The sequence below is a fragment of the Salvelinus namaycush genome, chromosome 17 (assembly GCF_016432855.1).
Source record: "Salvelinus namaycush isolate Seneca chromosome 17, SaNama_1.0, whole genome shotgun sequence".
NCBI classification, from domain to species: domain Eukaryota; kingdom Metazoa; phylum Chordata; class Actinopteri; order Salmoniformes; family Salmonidae; genus Salvelinus; species Salvelinus namaycush.
This window is the reverse complement of record NC_052323.1, coordinates 37,954,844-37,973,286: the sequence shown is the minus strand read 5'-3', so window position 1 is coordinate 37,973,286 and position 18,443 is coordinate 37,954,844. Positions and strand designations below refer to the sequence as shown.

At 42.2% G+C, this 18,443-nt stretch overlaps 1 protein-coding gene across 1 annotated transcript in view; it reads left to right on the top strand.

The window, feature by feature from the left end:
• The window catches only part of ergic1 (endoplasmic reticulum-golgi intermediate compartment 1), a 29,788-nt gene extending 21,265 nt beyond the window's left edge, over positions 1-8,523 (top strand). The window contains exons 3-4 of the mRNA XM_039011913.1: positions 7,367-7,489; positions 7,649-8,523. Coding sequence (XP_038867841.1) covers positions 7,367-7,489; positions 7,649-7,756 — 231 coding nt within the window. The 3' untranslated portion in view covers positions 7,757-8,523. The remainder of the gene's footprint in view (positions 1-7,366; positions 7,490-7,648) is intronic.
• Positions 8,524-18,443: the final 9,920 nt, after the last annotated feature.

The following is an 18,443-nucleotide window of genomic DNA, read 5'->3' as shown; positions in this document are numbered from 1 at the left end:
AGCCTGAATAATAACATTACATATTGTAACCAACCAGTAAACATGTCTTCTCTCTCTCTGTCCCGCCCTGTAGGAGTACGTAGCCTATAATAACATTACATATTGTAACCAACCAGTAAACATGTCTTCTCTCTCTCTGTCCCGCCCCTGTAGGAGTACGTAGCCTATAATAACATACATATTGTAACCAACCAGTAAAATGTCTTTCTCTCTCTGTCCCGCCCCGTAGGAGTACGTAGCCTATAATAACATACTATTGTAACCAACCAGTAAACATGTCTTCTCTCTCTGTCCCGCCCCTGAGGAGTACGTAGCCTATAATAACATTACATATTGTAACCAACCAGTAAACAGTTCTTCTCTCTCTGTCCGCCCCTGTAGGAGTACGTAGCCTATAATAACATTACATATTGTAACCAACCAGTAAAACATGTCTTCTCTCTCGTCCCGCCCCTGTAGGAGTACGTAGCCTATAAAACATTACTATTGTAACCAACCAGTAAACATGTCTTCTCTCTCTGTCCCGCCCTGTAGGAGTACGTAGCCTATAATACATTACATATTGTAACCAACCAGTAAACATGTCTTCTCTCTCTCTGTCCCGCCCCTGTAGGAGTACGTAGCCTATAATAACATTACATATTGTAACCAACCAGTAAACATGTCTTCTCTCTCTCTGTCCCGCCCCTGTAGGAGTACGTAGCCTATAATAACATTACATATTGTAACCAACCAGTAAACATGTCTTCTCTCTCTGTCGCCCCCTGTAGGAGTACGTAGCCTATATAAACATTACATATTGTAACCAACCAGTAAACATGTCTTCTCTCTCTCTGTCCCGCCCCTGAGGAGTAGTAGCCTATAATAACATACATATTGTAACCAACCAGTAAACATGTCTTCTCTCTCTCTGTCCCGCCCCTGGGAGTACGTAGCCTATAATAACATTACATATTGTAACCAACCAGTAAACATGTCTTCTTCTCTCTGTCCCGCCCCTGAGGAGTACGTAGCCTATAAAACATTACATTTGTAACAACCAGTAAACATGTCTTTCTCTCTGTCCCGCCCCTGTAGGAGTACGTAGCCTATATAACATTACATATTGTAACAACCAGTAAACATGTCTTCTCTCTCTCTGTCCCGCCCTGTAGGGTACGTAGCCTATAATAACATTACATATTGTAACCAACCAGTAAACATGTCTTCTCTCTCTCTGTCCCGCCCTGTAGGAGTACGTAGCCTATAATAACATTACATATTGTAACCAACCAGTAAACATGTCTCTCTCTCTCTGTCCCGCCCCTGTAGGAGTAGTAGCCTATAATAACATTACATATTGTAACCAACCAGTAAACATGTTCTCTCTCTGTCCCGCCCCTGTAGGAGTACGTAGCCATAATAACAAATTACATATTGTAACCAACCAGTAAACATGTCTCCTCTCTCTGTCCGCCCTGTAGGAGTACGTAGCCATAATAACATTACATATTGTAACCAACCAGTAAACATGTCTTCTCTCTCTGTCCCGCCCCTGAGGAGTACGTAGCCTATAATAACATTACATATTGTAACCAACCAGTAAACATGTCTTCTCTCTCTGTCCCGCCCCTGCAGGAGTAAGTAGCTATAATAACATTACATATTGTAACCAACCAGTAAACATGTCTTCTCTCTCTGTCCGCCCCTGAGGAGTACGTAGCCTATAATAACATTACATATTGGAACCAACCAGTAAACATGTCTTCTCTCTCTGTCCGCCCTGAGGAGTACGTAGCTCATAATAACATTACATATTGTAACCAACCAGTAAACATGTCTTCTCTCTCTGTCCCGCCCCTGAGGAGTACGTAGCCTATAATAACATTACATATTGTAACCAACCAGTAAACATGTTTCTCTCTCTCTGTCCCGCCCCTGTAGGAGTAGTAGCCTATAATAACATTACAATTGTAACCAACCAGTAAACATGTCTTCTCTCTCTCTTCCCGCCCTGTAGGAGTACGTAGCCTATATAACATTACATATTGTAACAACCAGTAAACATGTTCTCTCTCTTGTCCCGCCCTGTAGGAGTACGTAGCCTATAAATAACATTACATATTGTAACAACCAGTAAACATGCTCTCTCTCTCTGCCCGCCCCTGTAGGAGTAGTAGCCTATAATAACATTACATATTGTAACCAACCAGTAAACATGTCTTCTCTCTCTCTGCCCGCCCCTGTAGGAGTACGTAGCCTATAAACATTACATATTGTAACCAACCAGTAAACATGTCTTCTCTCTCTCTGTCCGCCCCTGTAGGAGTACGTAGCCTATAATAACATTACATATTGTAACCAACCAGTAAACATGTCTTCTCTCTCTGTCTCCGCCCCTGTAGGAGTACGTAGCCTATAATAACATTACATATTGTAACAAACCAGAAACTGTCTTCCTCTCTCTGTCCCGCTGTAGGAGTACGTAGCCATAATAACATTACATATTGTAACCAACCAGTAAACATGTCTTCTCTCTCTGTCCCGCCCCTGTAGGAGTACGTAGCCATAATAACATTACATATTGTAACCAACCAGTAAACATGTCTTCTCTTCTCTGTCCCGCCCCTGTAGGAGTACGTAGCCTATAATAACTTACATATTGTAACCAACCAGTAAACATGTCTTCTCTCCTCTGTCCCGCCGTAGGAGTACGTAGCCTATAATAACATTACATATTGTAACCAACCAGTAAACTGTCTTCTCTCTCTGTCCCGCCCCTGTAGGAGTACGTAGCCTATAATAACATTACATATTGTAACCAACCAGTAAACATGTCTTCTCTCTCTGTCCGCCCCTGTAGGAGTACGTAGCCTATTAAACATTACATATTGTAACCAACCAGTAAACATGTCTTCTCTCTCTGTCCCGCCCCTGTAGGAGAGTAGAGTATAATAACATTACATATTGTAACCAACCAGTAAACATGTCTTCTCTCTCTGTCCCGCCCCTGTAGGAGTACGTAGCCTATAATAACATTACATATTGTAACCAACCAGTAAACATGTCTTCTCTCTTCTGCCCGCCCCTGCAGGAGTACGTAGCCATAATAACATTACATATTGTAACCAACCAGTAAACATGTCTTCTCTCTCTGTCCCGCCCCTGTAGGAGTACGTAGCCTATAATAACATTACATATTGTAACCAACCAGTAAACATGTCTTCTCTCTCTGTCCCGCCCCTGTAGGAGTACGTAGCCTATAATAACATTACATATTGTAACCAACCAGTAAACAGTTTCCTCTCTCTCTGTCCCGCCCCTGTAGGAGTACGTAGCCTATAATAACATTACATATTGTAACCAACCAGTAAACATGTCTTCTCTCTCTCTGTCCCGCCCCTGTAGGAGTACGTAGTCCATAATAACATTACATATTGAACCAACCAGTAAACATGTCTTCTCTCTCTCTGTCCCGCCCCTGTAGGAGTACGTAGCCTATAATAACATTACATATTGTAACCAACCAGTAAACATGTCTCTCTCTCTCTGTCCCGCCCCTGTAGGAGTACGTAGCCTATAATAACATTACATATTGTAACCAACCAGTAACATGTCTTCTCTCTCTCTGTCCCGCCCCTGTAGGAGTACGTAGCCTATATAACATTACATATTGTAACCAACCAGTAAACATGTCTTCTCTCTCTCTGTCCCGCCCCTGTAGGAGTACGTAGCCTATAATAACATTACATATTGTAACCAACAGAAAAAATGGTCTTCTCTCTCTGTCCCGCCCCTGTAGGAGTACGTAGCCTATAATAACATTACATATTGTAACCAACCAGTAAAACAGTCTTCTCTCTCTCTGTCCCGCCCCTGTAGGAGTACGTAGCCTATAATAACATTACATATTGTACACAACCAGTAAACATGTCTTCTCTCTCTCTGTCCCGCCCCTGTAGGAGTACGTAGCCTTAATAACATTACATATTGTAACCAACCAGTAAACATGTCTTCTCTCTCTGTCCCGCCCCTGTAGGAGTACGTAGCCTATATATACATTACATATTTTTAACCAACCAGTAAACATGTCTTCTCTCTCTCGCCGCCCCTGTAGGAGTACGTAGCCTATAATAACATTACATATTGTAACCAACCAGTAAACATGTCTCTCTCTCTCTGTCCGCCCCTGTAGGAGTACGTAGCCTAAATAAACATTACATATTGTAACCAACACGTAAACATGTCTTCTCTCTCTCTGTCCCGCCCCTGTAGGAGTTACGTAGCCTATAATAACATTACATATTGTAACCAACCAGTAAACATGTCTTCTCTCTCTCTGTCCCGCCCCTGTAGGAGTACGTAGCCTATAATAAAACATTACATATTGTAACCAACCAGTAAACATGTCTTCTCTCTCTCTGTCCCGCCCCTGTAGGAGGTACGTAGCCTATAATAACATTACATATTGTAACCAACCAGTAAACATGTCTTCTCTCTCTGTCCCGCCCTGTAGGAGTATAGCCTATAATAACATTACATATTGTAACCAACCAGTAAACATGTCTTCTCTCTCTGTTCCCGCCCCTGTAGGAGTACGTAGCCTATAATAACATTACATATTGTAACCAACCAGTAAACATGTCTTCTCTCTCTGTCCCGCCCCTGTAGGAGTACGTAGCCTATAATAACATTACATATTGTAACCAACCAGTAAACATGTCTTCTCTCTCTCTGTCCCGCCCCTGTAGGAGTACGTAGCCTAAATAAATTACATATTGTAACCAACCAGTAAACATGTCTTCTCTCTCTGTCCCGCCCTGTAGGAGTACGTAGCCTATAATAACATTACATATGTAACCAACCAGAAACATGTTCTCTCTCTGTCCGCCCCTGTAGGAGTAGTAGCCTATAATAACATTACATATTGTAACCAACCAGTAAACATGTCTCTTCTCTCTCGTCCGCCCCCCTGTAGGAGTACGTAGCCTATATAAACTTACATATTGTAACCAACCAGTAAACATGTCTCTCTCTCTGTCCCGCCCCTGTAGGGTAACGTAGCCTATAATAACATTACATATTGTAACCAACCAGTAAACATGTCTCTCCTCTCTGTCCCGCCCCTGTAGGAGTACGTAGCCTATAATAACATTACATATTGTAACCAACCAGTAAACATGTCTTCTCTCTCTGTCCCGCCCCTGAGGAGTACGTAGCCTATAATAAAATTACATATTGTAACCAACCAGTAAACATGTCTCTCTTCTGTCTCCCGCCCCTGTAGGAGTACGTAGCCTATAATAACATTACATATTGTAACCAACCAGTAAACATGTCTCTCTCTCTGTCCCGCCCCTGTAGGAGTACGTAGCCTATAATAACATTACATATTGTAACCAACCAGTAAACAGTCTTCTCTCTCTGTCCCGCCCTGTAGGAGTACGTAGCCTATAATAACATTACATATTGTAACCAACCAGTAAACATGTTTCCTCTCTCTGTCCCGCCCCTGTAGGAGGAGTAGCCTATAATAACATTACATATTGTAACCACCAGTAAACATGTTTCTCTCTCTCTGTCCCGCCCCTGTAGGAGTACGTAGCCTATAATAACATTACATATTGTAACAACCAGTAAACATGTCTTCTCTCTCTGTCCGCCCCTGTAGGAGTACGTAGCCTATAATAACATTACATATTGAACAACCAGTAAACATGTCTCTCTCTTTCTGTCCCGCCCCCTGTAGGAGTACGTAGCCTAAATAACATTACATATTGTAACCAACCAGTAAACAGTCTTCTCTCTCTCTGTCCCGCCCCTGTAGGAGTACGTAGCCTATAATAACATTACATATTGTAACCAACCAGTAAACATGTCTTCTCTCTCTGTCCCGCCCCTGTAGGGTACGTAGCCTATAATAACATTACATATTGTAACCAACCAGTAAACATGTCTTCTCTCTCTCTGTCCCGCCCTGTAGGAGTACGTAGCTATAATAACATTACATATTGTAACCAACCAGTAAACATGTCTTCTCTCTCTCTGTCCCGCCCCTGTAGGAGTACGTAGCCTATAATAACATTACATATGTAACAACCAGTAAACATGTCTTCTCTCTCTGTCCCGCCCCTGAGGAGTACGTAGCCTATATATCATTACATATTGTAACCAACCAGTAAACATGTCTTCTCTCTCTGTCCCGCCCCTGTAGGGAGTACGTAGCCTAAAACATTACATATGTAACCAACCAGTAAACATGTCTCCTCTCTCTGTCCCGCCCCTGTAGGAGTACGTAGCCTATAATAACATTACATATTGTAACCAACCAGTAAACATGTCTTCTCTCTCTCGTCCCGCCCCTGTAGGAGTACGTAGCCTATAATACATTACATATTGTAACCAACCAGTAAACATGTCTTCTCTCTCTCTGTCCCGCCCCTGTAGGAGTACGTAGCCTATAATAACATTACATATTGTAACCAACCAGTAACAATGTCTTCTCTCTCTCTGTCCCGCCCCTGTAGGATACGTAGCCTATAATAACATTACATATTGTAACCAACCAGTAAACATGTCTTCTCTCTCTCTGTCCCGCCCCTGTAGGAGTACGTAGCCTATAATAACATTACATATTGTAACCAACCAGTAAACATGTCTTCTCTCTCTGTCCCGCCCGTAGGAGTACGTAGCCTATAATAACATTACATATTGTAACCAACCAGAAAAATGTCTTCTCTCTCTCTGTCCCGCCCTGCGGGAGTACGTAGCCTATAATAACATTACATATTGTAACAACAGTAAACATGTCTTCTCTCTCTCTGTCCCGCCCCTGTAGGAGTACGTAGCCTATAATAACATTACATATTGTAACCAACCAGTAAACATGTCTTCTCTCTCTCTGTCCCGCCCCTGTAGGAGTACGTAGCCTATAATAACATTACATATTGTAACCAACCAGTAAACATGTCTTCTCTCTCTCTGTCCCGCCCTGTAGGAGTACGTAGCCTATAATAACATTACATATTGTAACCAACCAGTAAACATGTCTTCCTCTCTCTGTCCCGCCCCTGTAGGAGTACGCTAGCTATATAACATTACATATTGTAACCAACCAGTAAACATGTCTTCTCTCTCTGTCCCGCCCCTGTAGGAGTACGTAGCCTATAATAACATTACATATTGTAACCAACCAGTAAACATGTCTTTCTCTCTCTGTCCCGCCGTAGGAGTACGTAGCCTATAATAAAAAATTACATATTGTAACCAACCAGTAAACATGTCTCCTCTCTCTGTCCCGCCCCTGTAGGAGTACGTAGCCTATAATAACATTACATATTGTAACCAACCAGTAAACATGTCTTCTCTCTCTGTCCCGCCCCTGCAGGAGTATGTAGCCTATAGCCACACAGGAAGGATTATCCCAGCTATCTGGTACCGCTATGACCTCAGTCCAATCACAGTCAAGTACACAGAGAAGAGACAACCCCTCTACCGGGTCATAACTATGGTAAGTTACCCTAACAGCTAACCCCTAACCGCTAGCCACTAACCCCTAACCGCTAACTTCAACCCTAACCCTAGCTTCATGTCCACATCCTGGTTCAACCCTAACCCCTAACCCCTGACCATAACCCTAACCCTAACCTGTCCTCCCTCTCCTCCCCAGATCTGTGCTATCATCGGGGGGACGGTCACGGTAGCAGGCATCATAGACTCCTGTATATTCACCGCCTCCGAGGCCTGGAAGAAGATCCAGATAGGAAAGATGTCCTGAGGACATATCACTACGTATCACTACGCCCCCCATTAAAATGTATTTATAACATCAGAAGGGTGTATCTCAATAGTCTACAGGCTTCCTCACCTTCACCTGCTTCCTCTCCTTCACCTGCTTCCTCTCCTTCACCTGCTTCCTCTCCTTCACCTGCTTGAATAATAATAACAATATATACTATTTAGCTGACAATCTTTTTCAAAGCATTCATGGTACACATTTTGTTTATGTGTGGCCCCAACGGGAATCGAACCCACCATCCTGGCATTACAAGTGCCATGCTCTACCCACTGAGGCATACATTCCTTCATCTGTCAGAGCAGATTAAGGAAAGGAGACTTTATACTCTTGAGATAGAGACTGGCATTCCATTTCCCCATACGACAACGGGATGGACGGTCGACTGTAGGAAGATCGTAAGTTGTGCCTTTACGTCTTGTGAAGCCCATGTCGTGTCTCACAAACACAAATCACGTCTTTTCAGCGTTGTGTAAACGTTGTTGGTATTACAGCGTTGACTGAACCAGGGGTTTCTGATTGTCATAATGCTGAATCTGTTGGTATTACAACGTTGACTGAACCAGGGGTTTCTGATTGTCATAATGCTGAATCTGTTGGTATTACAACGCTGACTGAACCAGGGGTTTCTGATTGTCATAATGCTGAATCTGTTGGTATTACAACGCTGACTGAACCAGGGGTTTCTGATTGTCATAATGCTGAATCTGTTGGTATTACAACGCTGACTGAACCAGGGGTTTCTGATTGTCATTAATGTCTGAATCTTGTGGTATTACAACAGCTGGACTGAACCAGGGGTTCTGATTGTCATAATGCGAATCTGTTGGTATACAACGCTGACTGAAACCAGGGGTTTCTGATTGTCATAATGCTGGAATCTGTGTGTATTACAAGTGCACTGAACCAGGGTTCTGATTGTCATAATGCTGATCTGTTGGTATCAACGTTGACTGAACAGGGTCTGTGTCATGCGATCTGTGATTAAACTGTCTGAACAGGTCTGATGTATAATGCGGTAGTTGTGTACAGCGTTGACCTGAACCAGGGGTTTCTGATTGTCATAATGCTGAATCTGTTGGTATTACAGCGTTGACTGAACCAGGGGTTTCTGATTGTCATAATGCTGAATCTGTTGGTATTACAACGCTGACTGAACCAGGGGTTTCTGATTGTCATAATGCTGAATCTGTTGGTATTACAACGCTGACTGAACCAGGGGTTCTGGATTGTCATAATGCTGAATCTGTTGGTATTACAACGCTGACTGAACCAGGGGTTTCTGATTGTCATAATGCTGAATCTGTTGGTATTACAACGTTGACTGAACCAGGGGTTTCTGATTGTCATAATGCTGAATCTGTTGGTATTACAGCGTTGACTGAACCAGGGGTTTCTGATTGTCATAATGGCTGAATCTGTTGGTTTAATTACAGCGTTGACTCTGAACCAGGGGGTTTGATTGTCATAATCGGGCTGAATCTGTGTTGGTATTCACAACGCTGACTGAAACCAGGGATGTTTCTGATTGTCATAATGCTGAATCTGTTGGTATTACAACGCTGACTGAACCAGGGTTTTTCTGTTGTAATAATGCTGAATCTGTTGGTTATTACAACGACTGAGACTGACCAGGGGTTTCTGATGTCATTACATGCTGGAATCTGTTGGTATACAACGCTGACTGAAACAGGGGGGGGGGAAAAATACTTTTCAGAAGCATTGAAGCATAAATCCCAAGAGAACCGAGTGAAAGAGACGTTGGCGAGAGAAAAGTCACCAATTAAAGCTAGGAGCTCCACTCCGATTTGAGCCACACAATTATTTCATCGGAAATACACATACTAGGGCAAGAGGGGCATGAACTAAACCCTGCCTTGGGCCAGATAAGGGACGTGTGTGTAACAAGCATTGAGTTTTCTGTTTCTAGCACAGGGGTCAGGGGTTAAAACTGCTATACAGTAAGTGGGTATTTTTTGGTATTTGGGGTATTTGATTAGGATCCCCATTAGCTGTTGCAAAAGCAGCATCTGCTTTTCCTGGGGTCCACACAAAACATGAACCATGACACAAAACATGAACCATGACACAAAACATGAACCATGACACAAAACATGAACCATGACACAAAACATGAACCATGACACAAAACATGAACCATGACACAAAACATGAACCATGACACAAAACATGAACCATGACACAAAACATGAACCATGACACAATACATGAACCATGACACAAAACATGAACCATGACACAAAACATGAACTATGACACAAAACATGAACCATGACACAAAACATGAACTATGACACAAAACATGAACCATGACACAAAACATGAACCATGACACAAAACATGAACCATGACACAAAACATGAACCATGACACAAAACATGAACCATGACACAATACATGAACCATGACACAAAACATGAACCATGACACAAAACATGAACTATGACACAAAACATGAACCATGACACAAAACATGAACTATGACACAAAACATGAACCATGACACAAAACATGAACCATGACACAAAACATGAACCATGACACAAAACATGAACCATGACACAAAACATGAACCATGACACAAAACATGAACCATGACACAAAACATGAACCATGACACAAAACATGAACCATGACACAAAACATGAACCATGACACAAAACTTCAATAGACAAGAACAGCTCAAGGACAGAACTACGTTAAAAAAAGGCACACGTAGCCTACATATCAATACATACACACAAACTATCTAGGTCAAATAGGGGAGAGGCGTTTTTCCGTGAGGTGTTGCTTTATCTGTTTTTTTGATACCAGGTTTGCTGTTTGAGCAATATGAGATGGAACAGAGGTCCATGCAATAATGGCTCTATATCATATTGTACATTTCATTGAATTTGTTCTGGATTTGGGGACTGTGAAAAGACCCCTGGTGGCATGTCTGGTGGGGTAAGTGTGTGTGTCATAGCTGTGTGTAAGTTGACTATCCAAACTATTTGGGATTTTCAACACATTAATGTTTCTTATAAAAAGAAGAAGTGATGCAGTCAGTCTCTCCTCAACTCTGAGCCAAGAGAGACTGGCATGCATAGTATTTATATTGTCCCTCTGATTGCAATGAAGAGGAAGAAGTGCCGCTCTGTTCTGGGCCAGCTGCAGCTTAACTAGGTCTTTCCTTGCTAGCACTGGACCACACGACTGGACAATAATCAAGATAAAACAGAACTAGAGCCTACGGAACTTGCTTTTTGCAGTGTGGTGTCAAAAAAGCAGAGCACCTCTTTATTACGGCCAGACCTCTCCCCATCTTTACAACCATTGAATCTATATGTTTTGACCATGACAGTTTACAATCTAAGGTAACGCCAAGTAATTTAGTCTCCTCAACTTGTTCAACAGCCACACGATTCATTACCAGATTCAACTGAGGTCTAGAACTTAGGGAATGATTTGTACCAAATACAATGCTCTTAGTTTTAGAGATGTTCAGGACCAGTTTATTACTGGCCACCCATTACAAAATAGACTGCAACTCTTTGTAAAGGGTTTCAGTGACTTCATTAGCTGTGGTTGCTGATGCGTATATGGTTGAATCATCAGCATACATGGACACACATGCTTTGTTTAATGCCAATGGCAGGTCATTGGTAAAAATTGAAAAGAGTAGCGGGCCAAGAGAGTTGGCCTGCGGTACACCACACTTTACATGTTTGACATTAAAACAACTTTGAGTTCTATTAGATGGATAGCTCTGAATCCACAATATGGCAGAGGTTGAAAAGCCATATCACATACGTTTTTTCAACAACAGGTTATGGACAATAATATCAAAGGCTGCACTGAAATCTAACAGTACAGCTCCCACAATCTTCTTGTTATCAATTTCTTTCAACCAATCATCAGTCATTTGTGTCAGTGCAGTACATGTTGAGTTCCCTTCTTGTTGTTAATTTGTTTACAGAGAGTAGCATTGTATTTGGTCAAACACAACTTTTTTCCAACAGTTTGCTAAGAGCTGGCAGCGAGCTGATAGGTCTGCTGTTAGAACCAGTAAAAGGCTGTTTTACCACTCTTGTGTTGCAGAATGACTTTGGCTTCCCTCCAGGCCTGAGGACAAAGACTTTCCTCTAGGCTCAGATTAAAACATATGACAGATAGGAGTGACTATAGAGTCAGCTACCATCCTCAGTAGCTTTCCATCTACTGTAAGTTGTCAATGCCAGGAGGTTTGTCATTATTGGTCGATAACAATATTTTTTTCCACCTCTCCCACACTAACTTCACAAAATTCAAACTTGCACTGCTTTTCTTTCATTATTTGTTTTTTTATGCATGAATATGAAGGCTCACTGTTCGTTGTTGGCATTTCCTACCTAAGTTTGCCCACTTTGCCAAAGAAGTAATCATTAAAATAATTGGCAACATCAAATTGTTTTATGATGAATAAGCCATCTGATTCGATGAAAGATGGAGTTGAATTTGTCTTTCTGCCCATAATTTCATTTAAAGTAACTCCAACAATTTTTTGATCTTGGCTTCATAATACAGTTTCTTCTTCTTTTTGTTGAGTTTAGTCACATAATTTCTCAATTTGCAGTCAGATGATGCCAGTCAGATGTGCAGCCAGACTTATTAGCCACACATTTTACCCCATCTCTTTCAACCATACAATTTTTCAATTCCTCATCAATCCATGGAGTCTTAACAGTTCTAACAGTCAGTATCGGAATAACAGGTGCATATGTTTATCAATAATTGGAAGAAGCAATTTCATAAATTCATCAAGTGCAGCGTCTGGATGCTCCTTATTAATCACATCAGACCAACAAATATTTTTAACATCATCCACATAAGAGTCACAGCAAAATCTGTTTGTACGACCTCTTATACACTATTTTAGGCCCAGCTGTTGGAACTTTGACTTTCCTGGATATAGTCACTATATTGAGATCACTGCATCCAATGGGTACGGATACAGCTTTAGAACAAAGCTCTACAGTATTAGTAAACATGTGATCGATACATGTGGATGATCTGGTTCCTGTAGTGTTTGTAAACACCCTGGTAGGTTTGTTAATAACCTGAACCAGATTACAGGCACTGGTTACAGTGAGAACCTTCCACTTGAGTGGACAGCTTGATGAAAACCAGTCAATATCCAGGTCCCCAAGAAAGTAGACCTCTCTGTTTACATCACATAGACTATCAAGCATTTCACACATATTATTTAGATACTGACTGTTCGCACTTGGTGGCCTAAAATAAAAAGCTTTAGATGTGCCAAGTGAACCTGCAACCACAACACCTCAATAACACTTGACATTAGATCTTCTCTAAGCATTACAGAGACATGGCTCTGAATATATACAGCAACACCTCCCCCATAAGCATGTCTGTCTCTTCTATAAATGATCTATCCTTGTACTGCTACTGCTGTATCAAAGAAATTATCTTAGTGAGTCTCGGAAATGGTTAATATATGAATGTAATCTGATGTTCGCAAGTTATTGATTTTATGAACCTTCTAAGGCTACATATATTGGGGCAACAGGTAGCCTAGTGGTTAGAGTGTTGGACGGCAGGGTAGTCTAGTGGTTAGAGTGTTGGACGGCAGGGTAGCCTAGTGGTTAGAGTGCTGGACGGCAGGGTAGCCTAGTGGTTAGAGTGTTGGACGGCAGGGTAGCCTAGTGGTTAGAGTGTTGGACGGCAGGGTAGCCTAGTGGTTAGAGTGTTGGACTAGTAACAGAAAGGTTGCAAGAGCAAATCCCCGAGCTGACAAGGTAAAAAAAATCTGTCGTTCTGCCCCTAACCCACTGTACCTAGGCCGTCATTGAAAATAAGATTTAACTGACTTGCCTAGTTGAAAATAAAAGGTAAATAATAATATTAATATGGGCTATTTTCAGTCCTTTCCTGGGTAGCTTATCAGAGATAGACATAATACTGAAAAGAGCAAACAAAGCAAGAGAAAACAATATGCAGTCTATTAATCAATTGGTGTGTGTGTCTGCTGCGGGGTTGAAGCCATGAACCCATAGGCTTGACTCTCTCATTCCTTCCAGACTTTTGGGAGGGTGGACAATGAGCCCATTATAGCGGATGTAAGCAACATCCCAATGTGCTCTGGCAGCTTTCATGTCTGGGATCAGTTCTTTCCTCTTCTGGCACTTCAGGATAGTCTTTATTGAGGAAGATATACAGTGGCAAGAAAAAGTATGTGAACCCTTTGGAATTACCTGGATTTCTGCATAAATTGGTCATCAAATTTGATCTGATCTTCATCTAAGTCAGAACAATAGACAAACACAGTCTGCAACTTCTTAGGGCCAGGGGTTCCGCTAGTGCCAGCAGCATACCACCCTGATTGGGAATTTTGCCAGCAGCATACCACCCTGCATACCACTGCTGGCTTGCTTCTGAAGCTAAGCAGGGTTGGTCCTGGTCAGTCCCTGGATGGGAGACCAGATGCTGCTGGAAGTGGTGTTGGAGGGCCAGTAGGAGGCACTCTTTCCTCTGGTCTAAACAAAGATCCCAATACCCCAGGGCAGTGATTGGGGACACTGCTCTGTGTAGGGTGCTGTCTTTCGGATGGGACGTTAAACGGGTGTCCTGACTCTCTGAGGTCATTAAAGATCCCATGGCACTTGTCGTAAGAGTAGGGGTGTTAACCCCTGTGTCCTGGCTAAATTCCCAATCTGGCCCTCAACCATCACGGTCACCTAATAATCCCCAGTTTACAATTGTCTCATTCATCCCCCTCCTCTCCCCTGTAACTATTCCCCAGGTCGTTGCTGCAAATGAGAACGTGTTCTCAGTCAACTTACCTGGTAAAATAACGGATAAATAAAATAAAATAAAAATAGTGGCACCCCTTGACAACATTCCGACAACATTCCGCTGAAAAGGCAGCGCGGGAAATCAAAAAATATTTTTGGGAAATATGTAACTTTCACACATTAACAAGTGCAATACACCAAATGAAAGATAAACTTATTGTTAATCTACCCATCATGTCCAATTTCAAAAAGGCTTTACAGCGAAAGCACAACATATGATTATGTTAGGTCAGAGCCAAGTCACAAAAACACACACAGCCATTTTTCCAGACAAAGATAGAGTCACAAAAAGCAGAAATATAGATAAAATTAATCACTGACCTTTGATGATCTTCATCAGATGACACTCATAGGACATTATGTTACACAATACATGTATGTTTTGTTCGATAAAGTGCATATTTATATAAAAAAAATCTCAGTTTACATTGGCGCGTTACGTTCAGTAATGTTTTGCTTCCAAAACATCCGGTGATTTTGCAGAGAGCCACATCAATTCACAGAAATACTAATAATAAACATTGATAAAAGATACAAGTGTTATTCACAGAATTAAAGATAGACTTAATTAGAATTAAAGATAGACTTAACTCCTTAATGCAACCGCTGTGTCAGATTTCAAAAAAACTTTACGAAAAAGCACACAATGCAATAATCTGAGTACAGAGCTCAGATGACAAAATCACCCGAAGAAATATCCGCTATGTTGGAGTCAACATTAGTCAGAAATAGCATTATAAATATTCACTTACCTTTGATGATCTTCATCAGAATGCACTCCCAGGAATCCCAGTTCCACAATAAATGTTTGATTTGTTCGATAAAGTTCATCATTTATGTCCAAATTCCTCCTTGATTTCCCACTTCCTGGTTGGAATTTTCTCAGCTATGCTAGCTGCAACGACAAATAGCTCCTCAGACCCATCCTTGGTCGGCAGGATCACTGGACAGAGACTAGCAGTCCCAGCAACTGATGCCAACAGCATCGCGGGTTCCAAACTATGTTAGCTAGCTACTAAGAACTTTACAATACACTTTCAAAACAGCAAACTTTTCAAAATAACAAAACCAAGCTCTTCCTCATTCAACAGGAGCCTGCCCCCTGTCAATACAACATGCCTCCTGTCAATACACCTGGGCAGACCAGACCAGCAGAGATATCCTCCTGTCAATACACCTGGGCAGACCAGACCAGCAGAGATATCCTCCTGTCAATACACCTGGGCAGAACAGACCAGCAGAGATCAGGTAGAAAACTATAGTATCAATACTGATGCAGGCTAGTACAGCCACTGTATAAAGCCAGATAAGGAACACTTTATGAGTTATGAATAATAAGCTTCTGACAAGTTAACTGCTTTGGTTTAAACTCAGATCAGCCATTTGTTCATGGAGTCATTGTGTTAAGTTTTCTCTAGAAATTGCTGTTGAGAGTCTCCTGTCTAAGTTGCAAATTACTGTTACTTAGAGGGAGATCGGGGACGTTGAATCTCCTGACACACACACACATTAACTCAACCTGCAGAAACTCTGCAGGTAAGGTACCGTACCTTTGCCCAGTATTATTACTCTCTGTACCTTTCCGTGAAAGTAGAAATAATAACCTTAAAACAACATATTATTGTACTAGCTTCGCTCTTGGAGAGACAAGAGGGTTTGGGTTATTGCTATAATAGTATTGTACTAGCTTCGCTCTGGGAGAGACAAGAGGGTTTGGGTTATTGCTATAATAGTATTGTACTAGCTTCGCTCTGGGAGAGACAAGAGGGTTTGGGTTATTGCTATAATAGTATTGTACTAGCTTCGCTTTGGGAGAGACAAGAGGGTTTGGGTTATTGCTATAATAGTATTGTACTAGCTTCGCTCTGGGAGAGACAAGAGGGTTTGGGTTATTGCTATAATAGTATTGTACTAGCTTCGCTCTGGGAGAGACAAGAGGGTTTGGGTTATTGCTATAATAGTATTGTACTAGCTTCGCTCTGGGAGAGACAAGAGGGTTTGGGTTATTGCTATAATAGTATTGTACTAGCTTCGCTCTGGGAGAGACAAGAGGGTTTGGTTTATTGCTATAATAGTATTGTACTAGCTTCGCTCTGGGAGAGACAAGAGGGTTTGGGTTATTGCTAAACCAGGGTTGCCATGGCCCAGTGATGACAGTTAATTAGCAAGTCTCTGCACATGAGCGTAGTGTGACTCAGCACTGGATCTGTGCCAAATGGCACCCTATTCCCTATATAGTGAAGTTGTTTTGACCCAATGGGTCCTGGAGATAAGTAGTATAATACTTAGGATGCCATTGGGGACTCCCCCACAATTAATGTACATCTCTATTATCCAGTACAGTACAGTAGGTAGCCTAGCCTACACCTCTATTATCCAGTACAGTACAGTAGGTCGCCTAGCCTAGCCTACACCTCTATTATCCAGTACAGTACAGTAGGTATCCTAGCCTAGCCTAGCCTACACCTCTATTATCCAGTACAGTACAGTAGGTAGCCTAGCCTACACCTCTATTATCCAGTACAGTACAGTAGATAGCCTAGCCTACACCTATATTATCCAGTACAGTACAGTAGGTAGCCTAGTCTAGCCTACACCTATATTATCCAGTAGAGTAGGTAGCTTAGAAGCCTGGAGACTGGAGTAGAGGATATAAAGCCTGGAGACTGGAGTAGAGGATAAAAAGCCTGGAGACTGGAGTAGAGGTTATAAAGCCTGGAGACTAGAGTAGAGGATATAAAGCCTGGAGACTGGAGTAGAGGTTATAAAGCCTGGAGACTGGAGTAGAGGACATAAAGCCTGGAGACTGGAGTAGAGGTTATAAAGCCTGGAGACTGGAGTAGAGGTTATAAAGCCTGGAGACTGGAGTAGAGGTTATAACGCCTGGAGACTGGAGTAGAGGATATAAAGCCTGGAGACTGGAGTAGAGGATATAAAGCCTGGAGACTGGAGTAGAGGACATAAAGCCTGGAGACTGGAGTAGAGGTTATAAAGCCTGGAGACTGGAGTAGAGGTTATAAAGCCTGGAGACTGGAGTAGAGGATATAAAGCCTGGAGACTGGAGTAGAGGTTATAAAGCCTGGAGACTGGAATAGAGGATGTAAAGCCTGGAGACTGGAGTAGAGGTTATAAAGCCTGGAGACTGGAGTAGAGGTTATAAAGCCTGGAGACTGGAGTAGAGGTTATAAAGCCTGGAGACTGGAGTAGAGGTTATAAAGCCTGGAGACTGGAGTAGAGGATATAACGCCTGGAGACTGGAGTAGAGGATATAAAGCCTGGAGACTGGAGTAGAGGTTATAAAGCCTGGACACTGGAGTAGAGGACATAAAGCCTGGAGACTGGAGTAGAGGACATAAAGCCTGGAGACTGGAGTAGAGGATATAAAGCCTGGAGACTGGAGTAGAGGTTATAAAGCCTGGAGACTGGAGTAGAGGTTATAAAGCCTGGAGACTGGAGTAGAGGTTATAAAGCCTGGAGACTGGAGTAGAGGATATAAAGCCTGGAGACTGGAGTAGAGGATAAAAAGCCTGGAGACTGGAGTAGAGGTTATAAAGCCTGGAGACTAGAGTAGAGGATATAAAGCCTGGTGACTGGAGTAGAGGATATAAAGCCTGGAGACTGGAGTAGAGGATATAAAGCCTGGAGACTGGAGTAGAGGTTATAAAGCCTGGAGACTGGAGTAGAGGTTATAAAGCCTGGAGACTGGAGTAGAGGATATAAATCCTGGAGACTGGAGTAGAGGACATAAAGCCTGGAGACTGGAGTAGAGGTTATAAAGCCTGGAGACTGGAGTAGAGGATATAAAGCCTGGAGAC